The following is a 21,014-nucleotide window of genomic DNA, read 5'->3' on the forward strand; positions in this document are numbered from 1 at the left end:
CGGTGACTGGAGAGCGTGCAGCTCGCCCTGTGAATCGTCCGTGTCAGTGTTCAAAGACTCCAATCCGTGCAGCTGCGGGCCAGAGGCACCTCAGCTGTTGTAGTACAGGAAGAAAGCTCGCATGCGTTAGGCAGGAACCCTTGAGAGACCTCACATCCGATAGGCTCGCTGATCCAGAAACAACGGTGTGAGTGGACGAACACCCTGGAAAGCAACCCACTGGCCAAACAGATGCCCCGAGCTCCTGTCATTCGGAGGCGTTTTCTCTTGACCTTATTGCCGGATCGGTGATCAGCCATGCCAAATTAACTGGAATAGTCTGCTTGGACGCTGCTAGGCGCACCTCCCTATCATTGGTCTAACCATGGACGAGATACGACAAGCGCAAGGGGGCATGTCTGGGACAGAGTATAAATATGGCCATGAGGTTGCGTTACCTGACTTTTTCTTCTTCAGTCACTCATTCAATCAAGCAGCTTCGTTTCCAGCTCTTGTCACTCTTTAACGATCGTTCCGACTTCGGTCCATTCATTTGTTTGCTTAGCTTGATTTACTTCTTACGTTCAGCGTTATATACCCAAGATGAAGGCTTCTGTCATCACTGCCCTTACCTGGGCCGCTTGCACCATTGCCGGACCCGTCGCCCTCGAGGCCCGTGGCGGCGAGCACTGCAGTTGTGAGGTTGAGACCATCACCATCACCGTCCCTGGTGGCTCCGAGACCATTGGCGGTCCTGGCGGTCCTGGCGGTCCTGGCGGTCCAGGTGGTCCGGGTGGTCCGGGTGGTCCTACTGCTGGTCCTACCAACACTGCCACTGCTACCGAGACCAACACGGCCACTCAGACTGACACCCAAACTGTCACTGAGACGAACACTGCTACTGAGACCAACACTATCACCGTGACCAACACTGCGACTGTCACAGCCACCAACACCGCTACCGTGACCAACACTGCTACTCAGACGAACACCGCCACCGTCACTGCTACCAACACGGTCACCAACACCAACACTGTGACTGGCACCGCCACCGTGACCGACACCGAGACCAACACTGCTACCGTCCCTCCTATCTCCGTCCCCACCACCCCCGGTGACTGCGAGGATGACCGCTGCCACGGAACCGGCCATATCATCCAGGACCTCGGCCCTCAGGTCAACAACCTCCTCACCGTCACCGGCGAGCACGGCGAGAGCTTCCTAATCGAAGTCAATGAGGACGTTGCCAACCTCCTCTCTGGCCGTGTCAGCCTCAGCGACTCCGTCGGTGAAATCATCGGCGACGCTGCTTCTCTCGGAGACCTCATTGCCGACCTCGGCCCGATCGTTGACTGCATCCTCACCATCGTCGGCGAGGACTCCCGCATCCTCCTTGTCCAGCTCGCTCCTGAAATCGCCGACCTCCTCCGCGGCACCGTTGGCACTCTCGGCCTTGGCTCCGTCAACAACCCCGTCGGTTCCATCGTGCAGTCTCTCGGCCTCAACCTCAAGCGTGACTCCGTCCACCACCACCTCTTCCCCGTCCGTGGCCAGCACGGTGAGAGCATCGTCATCGAAATCACCGGTGCTATTGGCGATCTCCTTTACAACCTGCACCTCGCCGGCATCGTCGGAACCGTCATTGAGGTCGCCATCGATGTGACCGTCCTCGTCCAGAACCTTGGTCCTGTGACCGAGGACCTCTTCATTGTGCTCGGCCAGGAGACCGGAGCCCTTCTGATCCGTCTGTCTCCTGAGGTGGCTGACCTTGTCAACGGCATCCTTCCCGAGATTGGCACTCCCCTCGGCAACGTCGTTGCTGTTGTTGGAGACAACCTGTAAATGCGCAGCTCAGCATTGGAGCACCACCCACTGTAACTTAGCACTGAGTACGTCGAGGACGAGGTTTGGATATATTCATGTATCATAGTTGCCTACATCTTTAATATAATACAACTACGATTTCCGCGAATTTCTCTCCTTTCGAAACTTGAATAAACACTGGTAGCTCCTTCTAATCTCCGCTCTTGAAGCTCTTGAGAAGACCAAAGCAGCACATTGTTGCGGGGCAATGCTTGGTTTCTAGATCCCAATCCTTGTTGAGTGAGAAAACTACCGACGTGGGGAAGCCCAGGATGAATTTTGCCGCAACCCCACAGTCTTGGACGTATCTCCAAATCAAAAAGCACAACCAGAGAATAAAAATCCAGAACCAAGCTTGATCTCCTCAAGTGTCAGTCAATGATCGGCTTCCCCATAAAACGATTGTGGGACGCGTGGGGAAGAGGAGAGCCCGGCTAAGGTCTGTTCCGCTGGGAAGAAATCACTTATATCTCCAACAACGCGACGACAGTTCAGAGAAGCAGAGTATACACGGACAAAAGATAACTGACAGCACAAAATCATTATGGCACCGCAAGATTTAAAGATTGCCATTCTAGGCGCAGGTTTGTCCCTCCTGCAAGATCTCTGCACCTTCGCCACGCGCATCCCTTGTCTCAACGGTGCATTGCATTGCAGCATTACACTACATTCACCTAATCGCGATTAACATCACTTTTACAAGCATGTTCACTAACTATTGATTTAGGAATGGGCGGCTTAACAACCGCCCTCGCTCTCGCCGAAAAGGGCTTCCGCCACATCTCCGTCTACGAACACGCCTCAGACCTCGGCTTCGTCGGTGCGGGCATCCAGCTCGCCCCGAACATGGCCCGAGTCTTGGACCACCTGGGTGTCTGGAAGGGGATTGAAGCTGAAGCAGTGAATATCGAGGAGACGAGCGTGAGAGGTATGCCTCGCCGTTCCTTTTTATTTGATCTAGTAAAGAGGACTAACAGGTACTGCACAGTCGGCGCATCAGACACCGAACTCGCACACGTCGACCTACAGTACATCGAGCCTACATACGGGTACAAGCACATGGTGGGGCACCGGTCCTCTCTCGCAAACGGCCTGTATCAGGGGTGCTTAAAGCACTCCGACAAAATCACATTTTATTTCGCAACCCCCGTGACGGAGGTTCACTCCTTCGGTCCAAATCCCTCATTCACAGTGACGCCCCGGGACCCATCCCAGCAGCCGCAGAAGATAACAACCGACGTCCTCCTCGCAGCCGACGGCATCAAATCCATCACCCGCGTCGCCATGCTCTCAGACCTCAACATCTCCTCTGCAGTCATGGACACGAACCAGGCCGCGTACCGCATCATGATCCACAAAGATCAAATCCGGGCCGAAGATAAGGATATCCTCGACCTGATCTCTAGCACGAAGGTCACGCGGTGGATCGGTGAAAAGCGCCATATCATTGCGTATCCGGTCTCGAATAACACCATCTACAACCTCTCGACTACACAGCCGGATACGAATTTCGCCGAGTCCACGAACGCAACGTATACGACGAAGGGGTCGAAGAGCGCAATGCTGGGCGTCTTTGCTGATTTCTGTCCATTGGTGCAGCGAATGCTGGATTATGTCCCGGAGGGAGAGGTCTGCGAGTGGAAACTCCGCGTTCACGAACCGCTGCCTACGTGGATTCATCATTCAACCGCGCTAGTCGGAGACGCATGCCACCCTACCCTCCCGCATCTAGCTCAGGGTGCAGCACAGGCGATTGAAGACGGCGGCGTGTTGGCGGTTGTACTCTCGCACCTCCCTAGCAACTCTCCCGAGAGCATCAACAAGGCACTCAAGGTGTATGAAAAGGTCAGAAAGGACCGCGCCTACGCGCTTGTGGAGCTTGCGGCTGCGAGTGGGAAGGCATTGCATCTCGGGGATGGGGCAGCGAAGGAGCAGCGCGATAAGCAGTTTGCGGCGTTGCGGGGGGCAGATGGGAAGGGCGCGGTGCCGGATAAGTGGGCGGACGCGGACGTGCAGAAGGAGATTTATGGGTTTGATTGTATGCGTATTGCGGAGGAGAGGTTTCAGGAGTGGTTTGATGAAGTGTAGGTTTTTCTTGGAGAGTGTCGTGAGACTGGTGGCTTGTAACAATGCTGATGCTGTGGGCTGAGTAGGGCTAAGAGGGAGAGTAAACTGGCTTGATTAGCTCGGTGCGTTGGATATACTCATACCCATACTTGTAAATAAGATGGATTTCAGGACATGACGAAACATTGAGTCGTTCCGATTCGACTTGGATAGCTCGACAATTTCTACCCGGAACAAGCCACCCTGACTGCACAATCCCCAGCCCTACCTCAACTCCTATCCCGCCATCAACTCCTCCCCACATACTCTATTCCGGTCTCAATCTTATACAGCCCAACCGCTCACTCACTCGCAAACGCACAACTCCCCATATCCCTCCCCCCAACATCCCCCTCGGGCCTTATATCAAAATCAAAGATATCCATCGGCACCCCCAACGTCGTACACGCATTCGGAATATCCACCAACCCCGCAATATGCCCCTGGACCGGCGCACAGCTCAACAAAAGATAAACCTGATAATCACTATACCCAAACCTTCTCAAATACTCAATAACCCTCAGACAGCTCTGCCTGTACGCAACCGTCGCATCAAGATAATGCTGCTTGCCGTGTTCATCGACGCTGAATCCCTCAAAGGTTAGATATCGGCCTGGGCCGAACTGCGGCTCGACGGGGCCGGGGAGGAAGATCGGGGATTTCATGTCGAGTTTGGCCATGTGGTTTTTCAACACGGTGAATTTGAGGGTGATGACCCCGGCCATTTCGATCGCGCCACAGAAGGAGATCTCGCCGTCGCCTTGCGAGAAGTGTAGGTCGCCGACGGAGAATTTGGCGCCGGGGACGTGCACGGGGAGGTAGACTTTTGACCCGCGCGAGAGGTTCTTGATGTCGCAGTTGCCGCCGTGCTCGGGGCGGCCCTATAATAGTAGCTTCGTCAGTAAGTGGCTCTCGCAAGCTTGAGTTTTGGTAAGATGCAGCGGGGGTGTACCTACCGGGATAGTTCTTGCCCCCTCCCGACCAATCTTCGCCGTCAGCTCCTCGTCTGCACTGCCGGCATGGATGTTGCGAGGCTCCGGCGGCTTCGCGACCTCGCGGCCTGTGGTGTTTGTTGCGATGAGCTCGCCTTCGCGGCGGTTCCACTCCGCCAGAACTTCAGCGGAGGGGGCGCAGCCTAGGATACCGGGGTGGATGAGGCCTGCGAAGCGAACGTGCGGGATGTGGCGAGAGGAGCAGAAGATGCCTTCAAAGTCCCAGATTGCCTTGGCTCTGCAGTATTTATCAGTCAAGCGAGTCAAGTGACTGATGTGTCAAGGGGTAGCGCACGCCTTGGGGTAAATCTCGTCTAGAAACCCGCCACCGTTCTCAGGCGTGAAAATGCCTGTGAACCCCCACGGCTGCTCCTCGAATGGTTGGACGTCCTGGATTTCAACGAGGAGGACATCGCCGGGTTCGGCGCCTTCGATGTCAAAGGGGCCAGAGAGGTAGTGGATTTGAGTCAGGTCGACGTTCTTGATGTCGTCGGCGGAATCATTGTTTTCGATTTGCCCGCCGGTCCAGTCGAGGCACTCGATTTTGACGACTTCGTTGTTTTTGATGGTTCCGGTGCTGGGGACTGAGATTGTTAGAGTGGGAGTTTGATGGGAAAGAAGGGATAATTACCGTCAGGGTGCCATCTGTTCTATGGGGACTGTTAGTAGCAGTTGTTGTATGTAGACAGGGGTGGATAGTTACATGTAGACCCTTCTGCTCCCGGGCAGGTTTGTTCAAGTCAACCTTGAGTGCGGTTCTGATGCCTTTGGTGCCCATTTTGATGGATGAAGATGGATGAGATGGTTGATGAGAGTGCAGGAATAAGTAACATGGTTACCCCTCACGGGTTCCCCTCATCCAATAAATCCATTACGCTTATCTCCCACTCTATACAACTTATCTCTTATCACGGCTTTTGCTTCAATCCCCGATTAGGATGCTAGATTGAGAAGCATGAGAGTGGAGACTGGGGCGCCTGAGATGGGTCGATCTTATCGGTCTAGAGAGGTCTGTCTACCCATACGTAGACTACTTGTGGACTATGCACAACCCGCGGAATTACCCAAGACATCAAGTAGCAAGCATGCTAATCATTCATCAAGAGCTAAATAATCAAAACAAGGTATGTACGCCCCATAATTCTACCGAAACGCCTTGCAAATTCAAGCAGTAAACCAAACCCACCCAATTAATCCCACGTGCCCGTTCCTCCAAGGGACCCAAGCCTATTACTAGCATGCTTCTCCAACAACGCTGCGACATTCGACCCCCGGTTTCTACTCTGCGTGCGCAGCTGTCTCTCCCTCTCTCGCTCCCTGGCTGCCGTATAATAGTTGACAGAGCCCTTCTTCGCCACACCAGCTCCAGAAGACCCCTTCGTCACGCCACGGGACGAATCAGAGACCGAGCCGGAGCTCGAGGACGATGCAGTGGCAGACTTGCGTAGAATCGGCGGCTTGAAGCCGAAAGAGGTCGCCTTGTCGCTTGCGGCGCCGGCGTGGAATGCGAAGCGCGTGCTTGATGAGGCTGTTGTGGCGGAATTCGAGGATGCTTGCCGGAGGAGGGCGAGGCGGTCGACGACGGGTCCGCGTGTGCGGCGGGGGTGGGTGAATTGAGGAGATTGTTCGCGGGAGTTGGAGCGGCTTGTAATAGGGGGTTCTTCTGAGTCCTCACGGCCATCGTTGTTAGCGTGCTCCTCGCCTTCGTTGACATTGTCGTCCTCATCGACGGAGGCGTCTTCCTGGAAGGAGTCGTATTCAGGTCTCTCTGTGAGGAAGGAAAGCGTTTCGCGGATCTCGGCCAGGGATGCGGGTTTCTTAGACATAGCACTGGCGGGTTTCCGGCGCAGGTGAGGGGGCGGGCGGTTGTTGACATCCTCCGCGGAGGGCTCAAGAGGTCTCTTCCTCTTATTGCTTTCGCCTTCACCCTCTTGCGCAGTTCCCTGTGAGGATGGATCATCCTGAGTACTACTCTGATGCTCGTCCCCTAGGAAATCAAGACCAAAGTCATCGTCATCGTCCCTATCTTCAATGGCCTTGAAGAAAGCTGCCTTCTTAGGGTTCTCGGCGATCTCGCCAACCTTTTCATCAGCGAGCAGAGCGTTGCGCATGCGTGCAAACTCTCGTTGCTTCTGGCGACGGCGGGCCAGGAGCTCGTCGTCTGAGTCGTCGAGGTCGAATTCATCGTCTGCGCCGCCGCGGCGACGGCGGAGTGCTCCCGTTGTAATGTCCTTCAACAGCTTTGCTACATCCTTTTCGTCTGCATTTCGTTGGTGGAGTCTATGTACGGTCAATATTTGTTAGAAATCAATTAGAGTAAACATACGCGTTGAGAGCAGCCAGCTGCTTTGCATCGGCCTTGATACCACTGTTGTCATCAATCATTTCCCTGTCGAGAGCGTTCTCCTCATCGTCCGCATCGTCATCGCTTGCACCTCCAAGACCGGCATATTCGTCGTCAGACTCTTCGGCGGCTTCTTCTACCACATCCTTGGCCTTGCTCTTGTTGCGGTCGAACAGCTCAGCGGCCTTGCTAGACTTCTTTGCCGCCGTCTTCATGACGTCGAAAGCACTCGCGTCAATCTCAAACCCGTTCTCTTCTTGCTCCTCAATTGCAGAGAGTTCCGGGGCTTTTCCACGTTTTAGATTCTTTCGGCTGCGAGATGCGATAGGCGACTGGTCCTGATTCACAATAACCGTGTCGATAGTCGACATAGGAGTGCTCATAAATCGCTTGCTTGGGTCAAATGGCGAGTAAACAAAACCGGCATCCTGAGTTGGATCGGGGAGTTGAGACATAGGTGCAGGAGACTCTGAGATTCTCGTGGGCTGCCAATTTCCAAATAGATCAACGGAACCAGCACGTTGTTCTTGGCTGTCTTTGACGATGAATTGGGAATCCGGCTCCTCGTGCATGGTCATGGGTATAGGCTCTGGCAGTGAATGGGGCACCGTTGAAGCGGGTTGGCTCATATCCTGGCTCGTGGCAAGTGTGCCTGCGAAAGCTTGCGTGAGGCTCATTGTGGCTTCGGTTGGCTTGACGGGGATATTTGGTCGTTCGACGGAGTTGACGAAGGGGTTGATCGGTTTGGCGGGTGTCTTTGGTGCCTGGTCTTCTTCGTCCTCGTCGTCACTGACGACCCGTGTAGGCCGCTTGCGTCTTTGAGTCGGAATTTCTGGCTCCATTGCCGGTTCAAGCATCTGTTCATCCTCAGAGTCTTCGTCGTCGTCATCATCTTCACCAGCTTCAGAATCAATCAGGTTCCCTTCCTTGTTAACATTAGCTGCATCCTCCATCTCTTCATCTTCGTCTTCTTCGTCATCCTCATCCTCCTCATCCTCATCCTCATCCACCCCAGCGCGACCCTCACCCTCATCCTCCGACCCCGAAGGCTCAAAATCGCTATCATCATCCTCATCTCCATTGCCGCCATTCTCCCTCTTCTTCGCCGCCCTTTCCATCTTCGCAATCTCCTCACCCTCCTGCCTCGCCTTCTCAACCAGATTCTCAACCTCATCCTCAAAAGCCGCCCGCTCAGCCGCCGTCTCAACAACAATACCTTTAGCCCTCAGCTCCTCAATCCGCTCCATCCGTTCCTTTGCAGCCTGCTGTTTCGCTTGGAGCAGAAGACTCGCAGAAAGCTCGGCGGAGTTCATCGAAGACGTCTTCCTGTCCGGCGAGGTAAGCTGTGCGAGTGCTTTCAGCCTGAAGACGGATGCTGGTTCCTGGTTGTGACGTGCCGGTAGGTTTTCAAAGGCAGCGATACGGCGGCTTTTAGCGGGGGATGTGACGATTTCGAGGTCGCTATCGGAGTCGTCTTTTTGTTGGCGGGCAACTTGCTCCCGGGTGAGGCGGACGCGGACGGGAGCGACTCGCATGGGGAGTTTGCCTTTCTGGATGCTAGAGAGTTTTGTCGTGGACTTGGGAGGTTGGACGGCTTGTTCTTCTGCAGTGTATGTGTCAAGATCCGCTGGTTCGCTCAGAATTTGTTCTAAGCTTGGAAAATTGATCTCCTCCTCCTGAGCTTTCGACTTCTCTGGACCATCTGCAGGTGGGAGAGCAGGCGACGTCTGCGGCGTCTCCCTGTCCTTCTGTGCCTCCACATCTGACGAATGCTGCGACTCCGCGGTAGTCGAGGAGTTCTCCGCATTCTGCTCCGGACGAGCCTGTTCCTGAGGCTGCATGAAGTTGAATCGTGCAAAGAAACTCTCCTTGGTGATTTTCTTCTTTGTCTGCGCCTGGTGAGCTAGCTGCATATTCCTGCTCATCCGCTGGGTCTCGCGGTTCATCTCTTCAAGAGCCTTCTTGCCGGCCTTTCGTGCAGGACGCTCCGACTTTTCTGCAGACTTCGATTTCGACTTTGACTTCTTCTTGCGAGCGGAGCCGTTATCGTCAGCGCTCTCGTCATCCGTAAACATGTTGGGAACCAGCGATTGTTGTTCCTTGGCTCTTGCGGCCTTCTTCTCAGCTTCGATACGTTCCTTCTCTTCGCGCTCTTTACGTTTCTGTGCCACGAGAGCGAGGAACCTGTTGTTTTTCTTGGGTGCTTCTTCAGTTTCTGAGTCTGTCCCTGCCTGCTCGTGTTCATCAGGCGGCTTCGTAGGTGAAGACACAAACAACGGCGAATAAGAACGAGCCCGTGACTGAACCGACTCTGCATCCTCATTCTCATCACGCGTCACATCCGCCTGCCGCCCTCTCCGTCGCGGTCCAGCCGCAGGAAGATCATCATCGGAGTCATCCTCTATCGAGTCACGACGCGTATCCATATCCTGTTCAGTCTCCTTCTCATTCCCCGCCCGTAAAATCTTCGACACTCGATCGAACGCGGATTCCGTAGGTTCGCCGGTTTCGTTCTCTTTCGAATTACCTGAAGACGATGCGAGACCTTGTAGCCGCGCCGCCATACGGCCTCGAGGCATAATTATCTCTTCATCCTCGTCGTCATCGTTCCCACCATCGTTTTCCGCTGTCAATGGGCGTGCTGTGTCCGGGTTGGACTTCTCGCTCGAGATATTATGTGCTGAGGTCGTGAAAAGCGCGTTCGATCTCCGTGTGGACTGCTTCTCGGTTTCGGAATCTGAATCACTGTCGAATTCTGCAAGCATAGCCTTGATTTTTCGGCCCGGTGTGAGGATCTCATTTTGTGGTGAGGCGTTGGGAGACGCGGCGGAGCGCGTTGAGCGCGGTGTGGAGGGGGTGGACATTCTGTGAGATTTTGGTTGGAGACCAGGTGTATATGAGTTTAGAGAGGCATTAATTTGGTGGAAAGGTCATATTAGAAATTCAATGGGTCGTGAGGTTTAATTGAAGAGGTGATTTGAGCTGTTGCGTTGCTGGTGCTTGCGTTCCACCGCTACAAATCTAGGGCGGGAATCCACGCGGGTGGGTGGGTGGAAGACGACGCGACGGCGCGAGAGCGCGTCTTACACGTGACTTCGACACTACATACGGAGTACATCATCTGCCGATGTACATGAGCTGTGGAGATACGATAGTAGCCAAAAGATATCATTTTCTTTTCTAGTAATACAAACCGCACGCGGTAGAGTAGAACGCCAAACATAGAAGGACCGTCCGTCCCTGAACAAATAAGAACGATGAGATAAGAACCGCTGCGCCTGATGCTTCACCGTTTGCACGGTTGGTATTTGAAAAACCATGAATAAGTTTAGAGGAAAGACAGATGAGATAAAGAAATAGTTGTGAAAGGGTTGAAGGCCAATATATCCAAGAAGGAAACTTAAATTTCAATGTCAATGTCCAGGTCTAGCGCGGCAATGTTCTCGTCGTCCATGTTCCGGTGACGGATCTTCGTGGCGCCGCCCTTGAATGACTTGTTTTGCGAGTTCGAGGGCGTCCCGTTCTGGCTGGGTGTGTTTGCTTTTGAGGCCCCGGAGGCGGGCGTTGCGCTACGGCTAGGGACGTCATCCTTTGACCCGTTGACGTCGTGGTGAGTTTTTGCGCGAGTTTTGACACGGAGGAAGGGGTTCATTGGGGCTTCGCCACGAGCGGCAGCGGCGGCAGCTATCCGGCTTTGCTTTCGCTCTTCGAGCTGTGCGCGCCGCACGTTTTCGTAGTTGAGTTTCTGGTTCCGCAAGTTGAGTTGGGCTAGACGCTCGTGTTCTGAAAGCTTGTCGGTACGTGGTTTGGCAATGTTGGCTTTAGGGGTCTGGCTTGCGAGCTCGGCTTGGAGTCTCTCGACTTCGGCCGTATCGCCGACTTCCTTGGCGAGTTTCAACTGCTTCTCGGTTTCGACTCGCTTGAAGATAGTCATTTTGGAGTCACCGGACCCTTGCTTGCGCAGTTTTTCGTTGAGCTCCTCCTTGGTGAACTGGTGGTTGAGTAGGCGGTTGATGTCGACAACTTTCTTAGCTAGCTGGGACTTTGTGGCTATCTTGCAGTCTTCAACTGCCATGACTTGTCGGTAGCGGTTGTATTCAGCCTGTTAACAATTAGCTTGAATCAAAGCATGCGAGCGGATAGGCATACTTCTGTGAACGGCGACTCGGAAGTTGCGACGAATGGAAATGGCTTGGTCGCTTTACCATGGGCGAGAACAGCATACTGCGTGGTGGAAAACTTTCGACCGTTTGCTCCTTCAAGAGTATAAGGCTTTCCTTCGGTGAACCCTATGAACGTTAGCAGCAGGCCGCTGGACGGTTGACTAGCACATACCTGTTATCAAGCTTAGGCGATACTCGTTGACCCCAGTTTCCCTATTCGGCCCAACATTGAGACGAACATAACACCCGGTGATAGCTTCTTCGAATCCAGGATAGAAGCAAACCTGTGCAAAGTTGGTTCTGCCAACGCGAGCGCGCTCAATGTCACGTAGTTCAGCGGGAGGATCGTCCTTTGGAGGAGACGGCGTACGTTCACGCTCATCCCATTCAACCTCGCTATCCCCTTCTGCATCATCGTCGGAGACCTGGGACCTCGATTTATGGTCCTTGGTGCTAGTATCTCGGCGTCGCTGCTCATCACGCTTTCCCTTCTGCTCTCGCTGTCGTTTATATGCCTCAATAGCTTCTGATGCTTCGCCAACTTTGCGACCACCGAGCGTTGTCTTTTGCCGAGAGCTTTTGCGGTTGCCTTCGTCGAGGTTGGCTGCACTAGCCTTGCGCTTGTTCTTCTTTGCTTTGCGAGCTTCTTCCTTCTCTCGAGAGGCCAGGAGACGACGGAGAGCGAGATCCTGGTTATGTCGGTCTACTTCTTGCGCACGCTCCGAAAGAATCTGCTCTCTTTGGATCTCAGGCATCGCCATGATATCCTTCTTGTCTTGGGCGGAATGGTAGAGCTTCTCGTAAGGGTAAATGGGGCCGGCATCTTCGATCTCTGCATCCGAGCCCTCGGAATCTGATGCTGCTTCTGACTCTGACATGCTCGCTGAGTTGAGAGAATCGGCTCCTGATCTGCATGGGCCGAGTTTGTCAGTCGTCTGCTGAACCACTATGCTACGTCAAAGTGAGGTTTGTGGGGAACACAACGTACATTTCACCGTCTTCCTCATCATCGTCGTCCCTACGTGACTTGCGAGGACGTCGAACAGGTTTCGCTGTTCCTTTACGACCCATCGTTGACGTTGGTTCGGGAGATCGTGGGGATGCTGAAGGAGCGGGTGATGCGGAGGGAAGCTTGCGTGGAGGGGAAGATGACTCTTCATCCGAGTCGTCACCCGCGAGGGCGAGCAACTCTGCGTCCAAATCATCCGCCATGGTGATTCACTGACGTTCGGCGGGTCTTCGGCCGGAACTTTGAGGCAATTGTGTAGGGGCACCCGTTTCAAAGGGCGCAGAATCTTCCTAGCGAGTGACAGTCGCGTTTCCAAGTCGAAAACACTCGCCAATGTAATAATGAACGACAGACCCCTGAGCAGCTGGCGCAATGAATCGGAAAAGGGTCGTTGGTGGCAAGACCGAACACAGATCGAGACACACTTCGGGTATATAGATATAAAAATCACAGAAAAACAAACAAATAAAGTAATTATAGCAAAATATCACCAGACAAAACAGCTGGGTGAAGGGAAGGGTGATAGAAAGCAACTGGGGAGTGGCGGGTTGAAAGAGTGAAGTCTGAAGAGACCACCAGAAATCACAGCTGGACTGTTATTGGGTCCGGCCATGACGTTCAGTCCAGGGTTGGCGTGCCGAGCCGGGCCGGATTCCCTCCCTAAACGCGCGGCTGTTCTTTTCCATCGGACCACTTCGGCTTGGGGTTTTGTCTTCATACCAATTACTACAGCTGCTGAGAATGGGGTTAATTCAGAGGTGCCAATCGCTTGCATGCCATCGACCAGCAGCGCCGCTCCTGCTGGATTTTCTCGCCCCGTCCGCCCTCCGTCACCGACAGTTCCACACCACGCCGGTATACAAGTCAACAGAACAGTCAATTCCGGAAAGTCCGAAGCCGAAATATGTTCTCAATAAGAAGCAGAGGGAATTTCTCGACAGTGCGTTGCGGGTGAATCAGGCCGGAGAGCTCGCCGCGACGCTGATTTATACCGCGCAAACCCCCCAAGTCGTCCGTTCGCACCCACATCTACGCCCGTTGATGAAGCACATGTACGACCAGGAGGCGGGCCATTTGACCACGTTCAACCAAATGATTGCCAAGCATCGAATCCGACCAACCGCGATGTATCCATTATGGGAGGCCGCGGCGACATTTCTGGGCTGGTCCACGGGAGTGATGGGGCGGGAGGCAGCAATGGCTTGCACGGAGGCTGTGGAGACGGAAATTGGGTCACATTACAACGAACAAGTTCGGGAGATACTGTCGTGGGAGGCCGATGCGCAGAGTCGTGGAGAGGAGCTGGACGATGAGCTTAAGGACATGCTCACGACATTCCGAAGAATTCGCGATGAGGAACTCGAGCATCTGGACCACGCGGTGGAGAACGATTCCAAAGAGGCTCAACCGTATGATCCGCTGGTCAATGTTATCCGACTCGGATGCAGGACGGCCATCAAGATTAGCGAGCGGGTATAGTTGGAGAAATATTGGAGGAATAATTGGCTTGGCTATGAACATTGTATAGTAGGGTGTACAATAGGCTTGGAATATGTACAATATCTTGGATTATTTTGGGTAATTCGAGCCATCGCTATCAGGCGAACGAGAATACAAATCTATTTTGTTTAGCAAGGGTATCAACATGACGATCATATCTAGTTCTGGTTCTTCTTCTCGAGGTAATCAAGAAAGTTCTTCGAAAATCGCACCACCTGCTGGTAAACTTCCTCGAAGCCATTGGCACCACCATAGTACGGATCCTGAACAATCTCGCCACCGCCGGCTTTCTCATGCAAAACTCCTCCAGCTCCGTAGTCACCGAACAAACGCACCTCCGCAACCTTAGCACCAGCCTCAACACTGGCAGTTATTGAAGCGGCCGAAGCGGCCCTCGTGCCTTTCCCACGAGCGACACGGGCAGTCGTCTTGCTATTAGTTGACAATATAGAGGACCGCAACTCTAATAGATCCTCCAGGTTGTACTGATCCATCGCAATGAGATAGTCGAATTGAATAAAGTCCTCGAGTGTGACCTTCCGGGCGAGGTGGTTGAAGTTTCGGATGTTGTGGCGACGAAGAGTGCTCATCGTACGTGAGTCCGAGGGTTCGCCAGCATGGTAGGCGCCTGTACCGGCGGAGTCGATCTTATTGATTAGAGGGTGAGCGGATGCGACATTTTGAAAAACGCCGTGTGCCATGGGAGATCGGCCTAGAGTCGTCAGTAAAGTCCGGGTCTCATGGCCATCAAACGGGGAGCGCACAAATATTGCCAAGGCAGACGAACAGCACATTGACCGGTTGGCCATTGGAAGGGGTTTCTGTCGTCATGATCCTGTTTCTATGGAGGAAAGCCTCGATGGTGTGAATTAGATGCTTGAAGAAGGCGGGGTTTTCTGCGATCTCCGTTATCGATAGGCTGTTTTTCTGGCCTTAGGCATCAGGCTATATCTCGTCGCCACTATACTTTGTCCACTCCGGCTCCCGAGTGTTTCCCGACGATACCTATTGTTACGAGAGATTAGGCTTACAAAGGCTGATTCAAGCAGCGATGGTACGCTCTTTTATCAATAATCAGAGGGATATACTGTGGCGTCTGGGAAGTCTCACCTGTGACCTGACTGCTGAGATGAACGCCCCAGGAGTCCGGTCCTCGAATATATCTAGATCAGGCGAGCAGTAACAACATTTAGATAAGCTCTCTGATATTTGTTCAAACTTCATCGAAACACAATCACATAGCAGATCAAGTACTCCGTAGTCCGTACTCGTAAAGACTGATCGACCGTTACCCCGCTTATCGTCTCGCCATGAATCATGAACAGCTGACGACGTGCTGTACGACAGAAGAAAGGTTTGCCCTCGCAGGCTCCAGGATAGTTTAAAAAAAGAACTGCAGGGACTGTCAGAAGGAAGCGAATCAGGTGTTGCAGAGGATCACCGCCACAGGGCTGTGGCAGTGTGGGCTTCGTCGCCCAGGATCTCAACAAGAGCAGCGTCATCAATCAGTGGTTGGCCTAGCGACAGGTGGGGCTGGGGGTCCCCCAGTGTCAACTTGTTATCGCAAGTTCGACACTTTTGTTCCATGGATGTTGCTTGTCAGTCATCATAGAGTGGGTAGCGACGGTTTCAGGGGACTGACTGTTCTTGAAATCTTTCATTGTTGTTGCATTGGGAGACATCCAGGGTACGGAACAGCTACAACTGAAATCTCTCGATGGACCAGAACCCGTAATACATTCAGCAACCTGAACTGAACTGACGAGAGAAACTATTTTCAGATCAAGATTCGATCCCATTCCTCATATCCTGCTCTGCCCCAGATCCAAGGAATAGGCACCTTTGAATATCTGTGGCGCTGCATCCACTTGGCTTCGTTTCCAAGCCCCGTCAAACATCTGCAGCCGCTCGCTGTTCAAGCTGCACCTGATCCTTTTCTCTCTCTTCCTCCTCATATCAACTCGGTCTCTCGGTTTTCTCTCCTCAGGAACCTCTGTCAGCGTTGCACAGAGATATCACGACTCGTCACCCCTTTTGCTTTCGAAACTCTGCCGAGAAACGGGGGTTTTAAGCTTCCCAGCGTGCTCCAACGCCTGTTGCGCATTCCAGCACTTCCCTCTCGGAGGAATTCCCAGGGGTCACCCATTATTGGAGCAGGCTGATCACTTGATAGTCTGCCGCCAATATGTCCTATAACCGCTTGGGTCAGTACACCATTGCTCCCCTTATCTTGCTTGTCGCTTGGCTATTCTGCTTGGGCCCGATGGTGCATTGCGCGGCTCCCCTTCATTCTCCGCATCCAATTTCCCTCCTGAAACTCTAGCTCCGATGCATGCTCTGTGTGAGGGGTGACGATTCTTATTCGTATTATTATTATTATCGTGCAAGCCTCGAAGCTTCTCCCCAACTACAATCCGTTGTCTGGCAATTGTGGTCGCGACATTTCCCATTGCCGGCGCATCGTCCACAAGTCACTGACATCCGAGCTTAGGAGACCCCTATGGGGACGACGGCCACGACGCACGTTCGCCCATTATGCAGCCCAGTAATCTAAGCAGTACTCGCTCACCGTCGCCCGGGCGGCCGCTCGAAGGTTATCAATTGACTGATAGCCCATATGGGCAACGCGATCATCTCCAAATGCCCTCAAGTGACCGTCTGGCGGAGCAACCTACAGTGAGACATTAGACTCGACATGGTATACTAAAGCTAATTACTGTCGCTTGATAGTTCTCCGTCGAAAGGATACCGCACTCTTACGGTCACAACGAAGCCTACGAATCGCAACACCATGAACGGCAAAACTACCCGGGCTACGAGTACTCCGTCGACCCTCAGGCGCACCATGACGCCTACTACAACCAACCTTACCAGCCTACTGTCACACCAGGCCCTGATGACTACGATCTTGGACAATACTCCGGCCCGCAACATTCATACCACGATGACGAGCCTATTCTACAGCCGGAAGACCCCTTCCAAGCGCAGAACCCATATAGCGATGAATATCAAGAGGACGCTGCGATCGCCCCTACACCGAGTCCAGCCCCCATTCGACGGTGGAAAACCGTGAAAGAGGTGCAACTGTTCCAGGGCAACCTGGTTCTTGATTGCCCTATCGCCCCAAAACTGCTCAACCAGATTCCTCACGCCGAAAACTCTCAGCGCGATGAGTTCACGCATATGCGCTACTCCGCGGCTACTTGCGATCCGTCAGAGTTCTTCGAAGAGCGCTTCACCCTGCGCCAGAAGCTTTTCGCCAAACCACGCCACACCGAGCTTTTCATCGTGGTGACCATGTACAACGAGGATGACTTTCTGTTCGCGCGAACGATGATTGGTGTATTCAAGAATATTGAGCACATGTGCTCGAGAACTCGAAGCAAGACTTGGGGTAAGGACGCTTGGAAGAAGATTGTGGTTTGCGTTATTAGCGACGGTCGTGCGAAGATCAACCCGCGCACTCGCGCCGTGCTTGCTGGTTTGGGATGTTATCAGGATGGCATCGCCAAGCAACAAGTGAACGGCAAGGACGTGACGGCGCATATTTATGAGTACACAACGCAGGTCGGGTTGGAGTTGAAGGGAACTCAGGTTCACCTCAAGCCTCGCACTGGAGTCCCGGTGCAGATGATTTTCTGCCTCAAGGAAAAGAATCAAAAGAAGATCAACTCCCACCGTTGGTTTTTCCAGGCATTCGGTCGTGTTCTTGATCCGAACATTTGTGTTTTGCTCGATGCCGGAACCCAGCCCGGCAAGGACTCAATCTATCGCCTCTGGAAGGCTTTTGATGTCGAGCCGAATTGCGGAGGAGCTTGTGGCGAGATCAAGGTCATGTTGGATCATGGAAAGAAGCTTATTAACCCGCTGGTCGCTGGACAAAACTTTGAGTACAAGCTAAGTAACATCCTCGACAAGCCGCTAGAATCTGCTTTCGGGTTCATTTCTGTGCTTCCCGGTGCCTTTTCTGCATATCGATATATTGCGCTGCAGAACGGTAAGAACGGACAAGGACCGTTGGAGCGGTATTTCCTGGGAGAGAAGATGCACGGTGCCAACGCGGGTATTTTCACTGCAAACATGTACCTGGCCGAAGATCGAATTCTGTGTTTCGAGATTGTCACCAAGCGCAACAGCCGCTGGCTGCTTCGTTACGTCAAGTCCTCGACTGGTGAGACCGATGTGCCGGATCAGATGGCGGAGTTTATTCTCCAACGTCGTCGATGGCTCAACGGTAGTTTCTTTGCTGCTGTTTATGCCATTACCCACTTCTACCAGCTCTGGCGCAGTGAGCACAGCTTCATGCGCAAATTCATGTTGTCCATCGAGACGCTGTACCAGACGATCAATATGCTGTTCGCCTGGTTTGGCATTGTAAGTCCCCCGACGCTCGAGAAGTACCAAATACTAATTGACGAAGGGTAATTTCTTCCTGGTTTTTCATATCCTCACAACGTACCTCGGCGACCCCAACCTGCTAGGCACGGCGGGTAACGTTCTAGGAGTGATATTCGAATGGCTCTATCTTGCGACTCTGGTGACTTGTTTCGTGCTGGCTCTGGGTAACCGCCCAGGCGGGTCGAATAAGTTGTATATGACGATGGTCTACTTCTGGGTTTTTATCATGATATACCTTGCCTTTGCTGCGGTCTTTGTGACGGTAAGGTCGATTCAAGAGGAGGTCGAAGACGGAAGCTTTACCTTTTCCACGCTCTTCACCAACAGCACGTTCTTCTCCATTATTGTCTCTCTTGGCTCAACCTACGTTATGTGGTTTCTTGCTTCGGTTCTCTTCCTCGACCCGTGGCACATGTTCACCTGCGTAAGTTTGACATTTTGGGTGATATTATACATTGCTAACAGTCACAGTTCATTCAATACATCCTTCTTACCCCGACCTATATCAATGTCCTCAATATTTACGCCTTTTGTAACACTCACGATATTACATGGGGTACGAAGGGCGACGACAAAGCCGAAAAGCTGCCCTCCGCGACCCTCAAGCCTGGTGGCAAGGTCGATGTCCAAATCCCACAAGACGATGGCGATCTGAATGCGCAGTACGAGGCGGAACTCGTCAAGTTCGCACAGAAGCCACCTAAAGAGATCAAGACGATCTCGGAGGAGGAGAAGCAGGCCGATTATTACAAGGGATTCCGATCTGCTGTCGTTCTCGTTTGGGTGTTCTGTAACTTTGCCCTGGGCGCAGTGGTGCTCAGTGCTGCGGGTCTTGATCGCTTCGCCAGCGACGACCCTGACCAAGCTGAGACGGATGAGAACAACCGAGCCAACATCTACATGGCTGTTGTTCTGTGGAGTGTCGCCGGTCTCTCGATCTTCAAGTTTCTTGGTGCCATGTGGTTTTTGGTTGTGCGGATGGTGAGTCCTCTTCTTGCAAACATTGGCTCCAAAACTAACAATTGTCTAGTTCCGCGGTGTATAATCTCATTAGAAGTTTTGTATCAACCTCCAGCATTTACTGGCGACGGTTTCTCTCTCTGCAGGTTCAGCATGTTGCAACGACGATAAAGAAAATGGGTTACGGTTTTTGATTGGTTTTTAAAGGTATTTGTCAAGCTGGAGCTGGATATAATCTTATGTTTGTAGACGACTTGATACCATATCTCGAATGTATGATTGTGTTAGCTTAGGTAGCTTTATATGGCACCTTATTTTGTTTGGTATTTGTCTCAAAGGCGTCGAATCATGTGATGTCTACGGGTGATGCTTTTCGCTTGGACCTTCACGCCGCACGGCCACCCACCTTACTCCAGCCACCTTACTTCGGCCTCATTGTCAATTATTCATTGTCCTTCACCACCGTAGGTCTATGACCCATCTCTTCCCCTGCAGTGCGTGCTTTCAAGCAGCAAAGCAAGCGCCGCGGTTCAATGGCTTTTATGCTCTTGTCGCAGACAGTGAGGCGACTTCTCTTAGTGTGTTGTAGTCTCAAGGAGTTGATACAAATTGTGTCGATTTCTCCCCTGTCACGCCTGATCTACTGGCCCACCTGCCCTGATATTGGAGTGGTAAATGTCGAGCTTCCCTTCTATTGCAAGGGCTTCTTGGCTGAATTGCAATAGAGACCTCAATACGATCCCGAAGCAAATGAAACCGGGCACGGAAAGGTCAAAACCATTACAAGAGATGCTCAAGGCCAGTTTATATCTGGAGGGCTAACTGGGATTGTGGAACTGCTTGATGATGGTACCGTCCTCAAATCGCCATTCCCCGACGCTGAAATGGAAAACCACATCCTGGACATTGCCAAAGAAGCCAGTATCTATCATCGCCTTGGCCCGCATGAGAGGTTAGTACGGGTGATAGGTCACTCCAGGGACGGCCTTATCCTTGAATACATGGAAAACAGTGATCTCAAAACACACATTCAAGCTGGAAGTTCGATACTGATGAGCATGAAGTTAAAGTAGGCGTATCAAATCGCGCAGGCCGTTTCTCTTCTGCATCGTAACGGCATAATCCACTGCGACATCAAACCGCGGAATCTCCTCTTGGACGGAATCTCAACATCAAGATTATAGACTTTTCCGGCTCTTCGCTAGATGGGTCTAAACCGGCCTCTGGGGAGGGAACTCGGTTCTATCTCCCACGACACTGGAAAGAGCCTCCTACTGTGGCTACGGATCTGTTTGCACTCGGGTCGACCCTCTATGAGATTTTTCAAGAACCAGCCCCTACGAGGAGATCCCTAGCGATCAGGTGGAAGAGCTTCTCAAGAGAAAGGAGTTTCCTGATGTTTCTGCCATTCCGTGTGGAGAGATTATCAAGCAGTGTTGGTTGTCTCAAATTGATTCAGCCGAACATGTGGGGGATTCCATCCAAGAAATAAATCGCAGCAAGCTCAACGCCGAATGTATCCTTCATCTTGATGGGCTGGACATTGCTCAGGATATATAAGCGGAGTAGCCTTAAGGTTGGCCGAGATAAGTCGACGCGTAGTGAACATCCGGTTTCAACGGCTGTCGAGCCTTGTTTTCATGGAGATGAACCGAGACAGGAAAGCACGACTGAGGACCGAATGAATTCCAACAGGAAAG

At 52.6% G+C, this 21,014-nt stretch overlaps 9 protein-coding genes across 9 annotated transcripts; 5 read left to right on the forward strand and 4 right to left on the reverse strand.

Annotated features, from left to right (window-relative positions):
• The first annotated feature begins 441 nt into the window (after positions 1–441).
• Positions 442–1,951, forward strand: BJY04DRAFT_64900 (uncharacterized protein). Its single transcript, XM_073720806.1, has one exon. It carries the CDS (start codon positions 583–585, stop codon positions 1,819–1,821), a length of 1,239 nt encoding a protein of 412 aa, XP_073570905.1. The 5' UTR covers positions 442–582; the 3' UTR covers positions 1,822–1,951.
• Positions 1,952–2,892: 941 nt separating this feature from the next.
• Positions 2,893–4,326, forward strand: BJY04DRAFT_189893 (putative monooxygenase). The gene has a single exon (XM_073711441.1). The coding sequence runs from the start codon at positions 2,902–2,904 to the stop codon at positions 3,928–3,930; it is 1,029 nt and encodes a 342-aa protein (XP_073570906.1). The 5' UTR covers positions 2,893–2,901; the 3' UTR covers positions 3,931–4,326.
• On the reverse strand, positions 4,251–5,718 carry BJY04DRAFT_218611 (acetamidase/formamidase family protein; the record flags this gene model as incomplete). The annotated part of the gene is made up of 5 exons (XM_073716353.1): positions 4,251–4,829; positions 4,905–5,178; positions 5,236–5,524; positions 5,572–5,590; positions 5,644–5,718. 5 exons carry the CDS (start codon positions 5,716–5,718, stop codon positions 4,251–4,253), a joined length of 1,236 nt encoding a protein of 411 aa, XP_073570907.1.
• Positions 5,719–6,130: 412 nt separating this feature from the next.
• On the reverse strand, positions 6,131–10,148 carry BJY04DRAFT_218612 (uncharacterized protein; the record flags this gene model as incomplete). The annotated part of the gene is made up of 2 exons (XM_073716354.1): positions 6,131–7,220; positions 7,267–10,148. 2 exons carry the CDS (start codon positions 10,146–10,148, stop codon positions 6,131–6,133), a joined length of 3,972 nt encoding a protein of 1,323 aa, XP_073570908.1.
• A 288-nt stretch (positions 10,149–10,436) lies between these two features.
• On the reverse strand, positions 10,437–13,143 carry BJY04DRAFT_189901 (RNA polymerase-associated protein). Its single transcript, XM_073711442.1, has 4 exons — positions 12,436–13,143; positions 11,620–12,356; positions 11,434–11,573; positions 10,437–11,386 (listed from the first exon to the last, which is right to left on the reverse strand). Exons 1-4 carry the CDS (start codon positions 12,657–12,659, stop codon positions 10,685–10,687), a joined length of 1,803 nt encoding a protein of 600 aa, XP_073570909.1. The 5' UTR covers positions 12,660–13,143; the 3' UTR covers positions 10,437–10,684.
• Position 13,144: 1 nt separating this feature from the next.
• Positions 13,145–14,072, forward strand: BJY04DRAFT_189902 (demethoxyubiquinone hydroxylase family protein). The gene has a single exon (XM_073711443.1). The coding sequence runs from the start codon at positions 13,198–13,200 to the stop codon at positions 13,933–13,935; it is 738 nt and encodes a 245-aa protein (XP_073570910.1). The 5' UTR covers positions 13,145–13,197; the 3' UTR covers positions 13,936–14,072.
• ltpA (tyrosine protein phosphatase LTP1) lies at positions 14,025–14,981 on the reverse strand. Its single transcript, XM_073720808.1, has 2 exons — positions 14,721–14,981; positions 14,025–14,668 (listed from the first exon to the last, which is right to left on the reverse strand). Exons 1-2 carry the CDS (start codon positions 14,785–14,787, stop codon positions 14,115–14,117), a joined length of 621 nt encoding a protein of 206 aa, XP_073570911.1. The 5' UTR covers positions 14,788–14,981; the 3' UTR covers positions 14,025–14,114.
• A 564-nt stretch (positions 14,982–15,545) lies between these two features.
• On the forward strand, positions 15,546–19,640 carry chsA (chitin synthase I). Its single transcript, XM_073711444.1, has 6 exons — positions 15,546–16,160; positions 16,448–16,632; positions 16,687–18,330; positions 18,377–18,778; positions 18,826–19,335; positions 19,385–19,640. The coding sequence occupies exons 1-6, from the start codon at positions 16,142–16,144 to the stop codon at positions 19,397–19,399; spliced, it is 2,775 nt and encodes a 924-aa protein (XP_073570912.1). The 5' UTR covers positions 15,546–16,141; the 3' UTR covers positions 19,400–19,640.
• A 207-nt stretch (positions 19,641–19,847) lies between these two features.
• On the forward strand, positions 19,848–20,874 carry BJY04DRAFT_207753 (protein kinase; the record flags this gene model as incomplete). The annotated part of the gene is made up of 4 exons (XM_073713897.1): positions 19,848–19,985; positions 20,040–20,355; positions 20,499–20,616; positions 20,649–20,874. 4 exons carry the CDS (start codon positions 19,848–19,850, stop codon positions 20,872–20,874), a joined length of 798 nt encoding a protein of 265 aa, XP_073570913.1.
• Between the last annotated feature and the right edge of the window lie 140 nt (positions 20,875–21,014).

This window comes from Aspergillus karnatakaensis (assembly GCF_047715665.1).
Source record: "Aspergillus karnatakaensis strain CBS 102800 unplaced genomic scaffold BJY04scaffold_26, whole genome shotgun sequence".
NCBI classification, from domain to species: domain Eukaryota; kingdom Fungi; phylum Ascomycota; class Eurotiomycetes; order Eurotiales; family Aspergillaceae; genus Aspergillus; species Aspergillus karnatakaensis.

Bases quoted from the DNA above. Each gene is read 5' to 3' on its own strand.
- BJY04DRAFT_64900 (XM_073720806.1), top strand. From the start codon at position 583: ATGAAGGCTTCTGTCATCACTGCCCTTACCTGGGCCGCTTGCACCATT.
- BJY04DRAFT_189893 (XM_073711441.1), top strand. From the start codon at position 2,902: ATGGTGGGGCACCGGTCCTCTCTCGCAAACGGCCTGTATCAGGGGTGC.
- BJY04DRAFT_189901 (XM_073711442.1), bottom strand. From the start codon at position 12,659: ATGGCGGATGATTTGGACGCAGAGTTGCTCGCCCTCGCGGGTGACGAC. The intron at 12,357-12,435 runs GTACGTTGTGTT...CGGCCCATGCAG, and splicing joins GATGAGGAAGACGGTGAAAT to ATCAGGAGCCGATTCTCTCA. The intron at 11,574-11,619 runs GTATGTGCTAGT...TAACGTTCATAG, and splicing joins TCGCCTAAGCTTGATAACAG to GGTTCACCGAAGGAAAGCCT.
- BJY04DRAFT_189902 (XM_073711443.1), top strand. From the start codon at position 13,198: ATGGGGTTAATTCAGAGGTGCCAATCGCTTGCATGCCATCGACCAGCA.
- ltpA (XM_073720808.1), bottom strand. From the start codon at position 14,787: ATGACGACAGAAACCCCTTCCAATGGCCAACCGGTCAATGTGCTGTTC. The intron at 14,669-14,720 runs GTGCGCTCCCCG...TGACGACTCTAG, and splicing joins CGTCTGCCTTGGCAATATTT to GCCGATCTCCCATGGCACAC.
- chsA (XM_073711444.1), top strand. The intron at 16,633-16,686 runs GTGAGACATTAG...GTCGCTTGATAG, and splicing joins GTCTGGCGGAGCAACCTACA to TTCTCCGTCGAAAGGATACC. The intron at 18,779-18,825 runs GTAAGTTTGACA...TAACAGTCACAG, and splicing joins CGTGGCACATGTTCACCTGC to TTCATTCAATACATCCTTCT.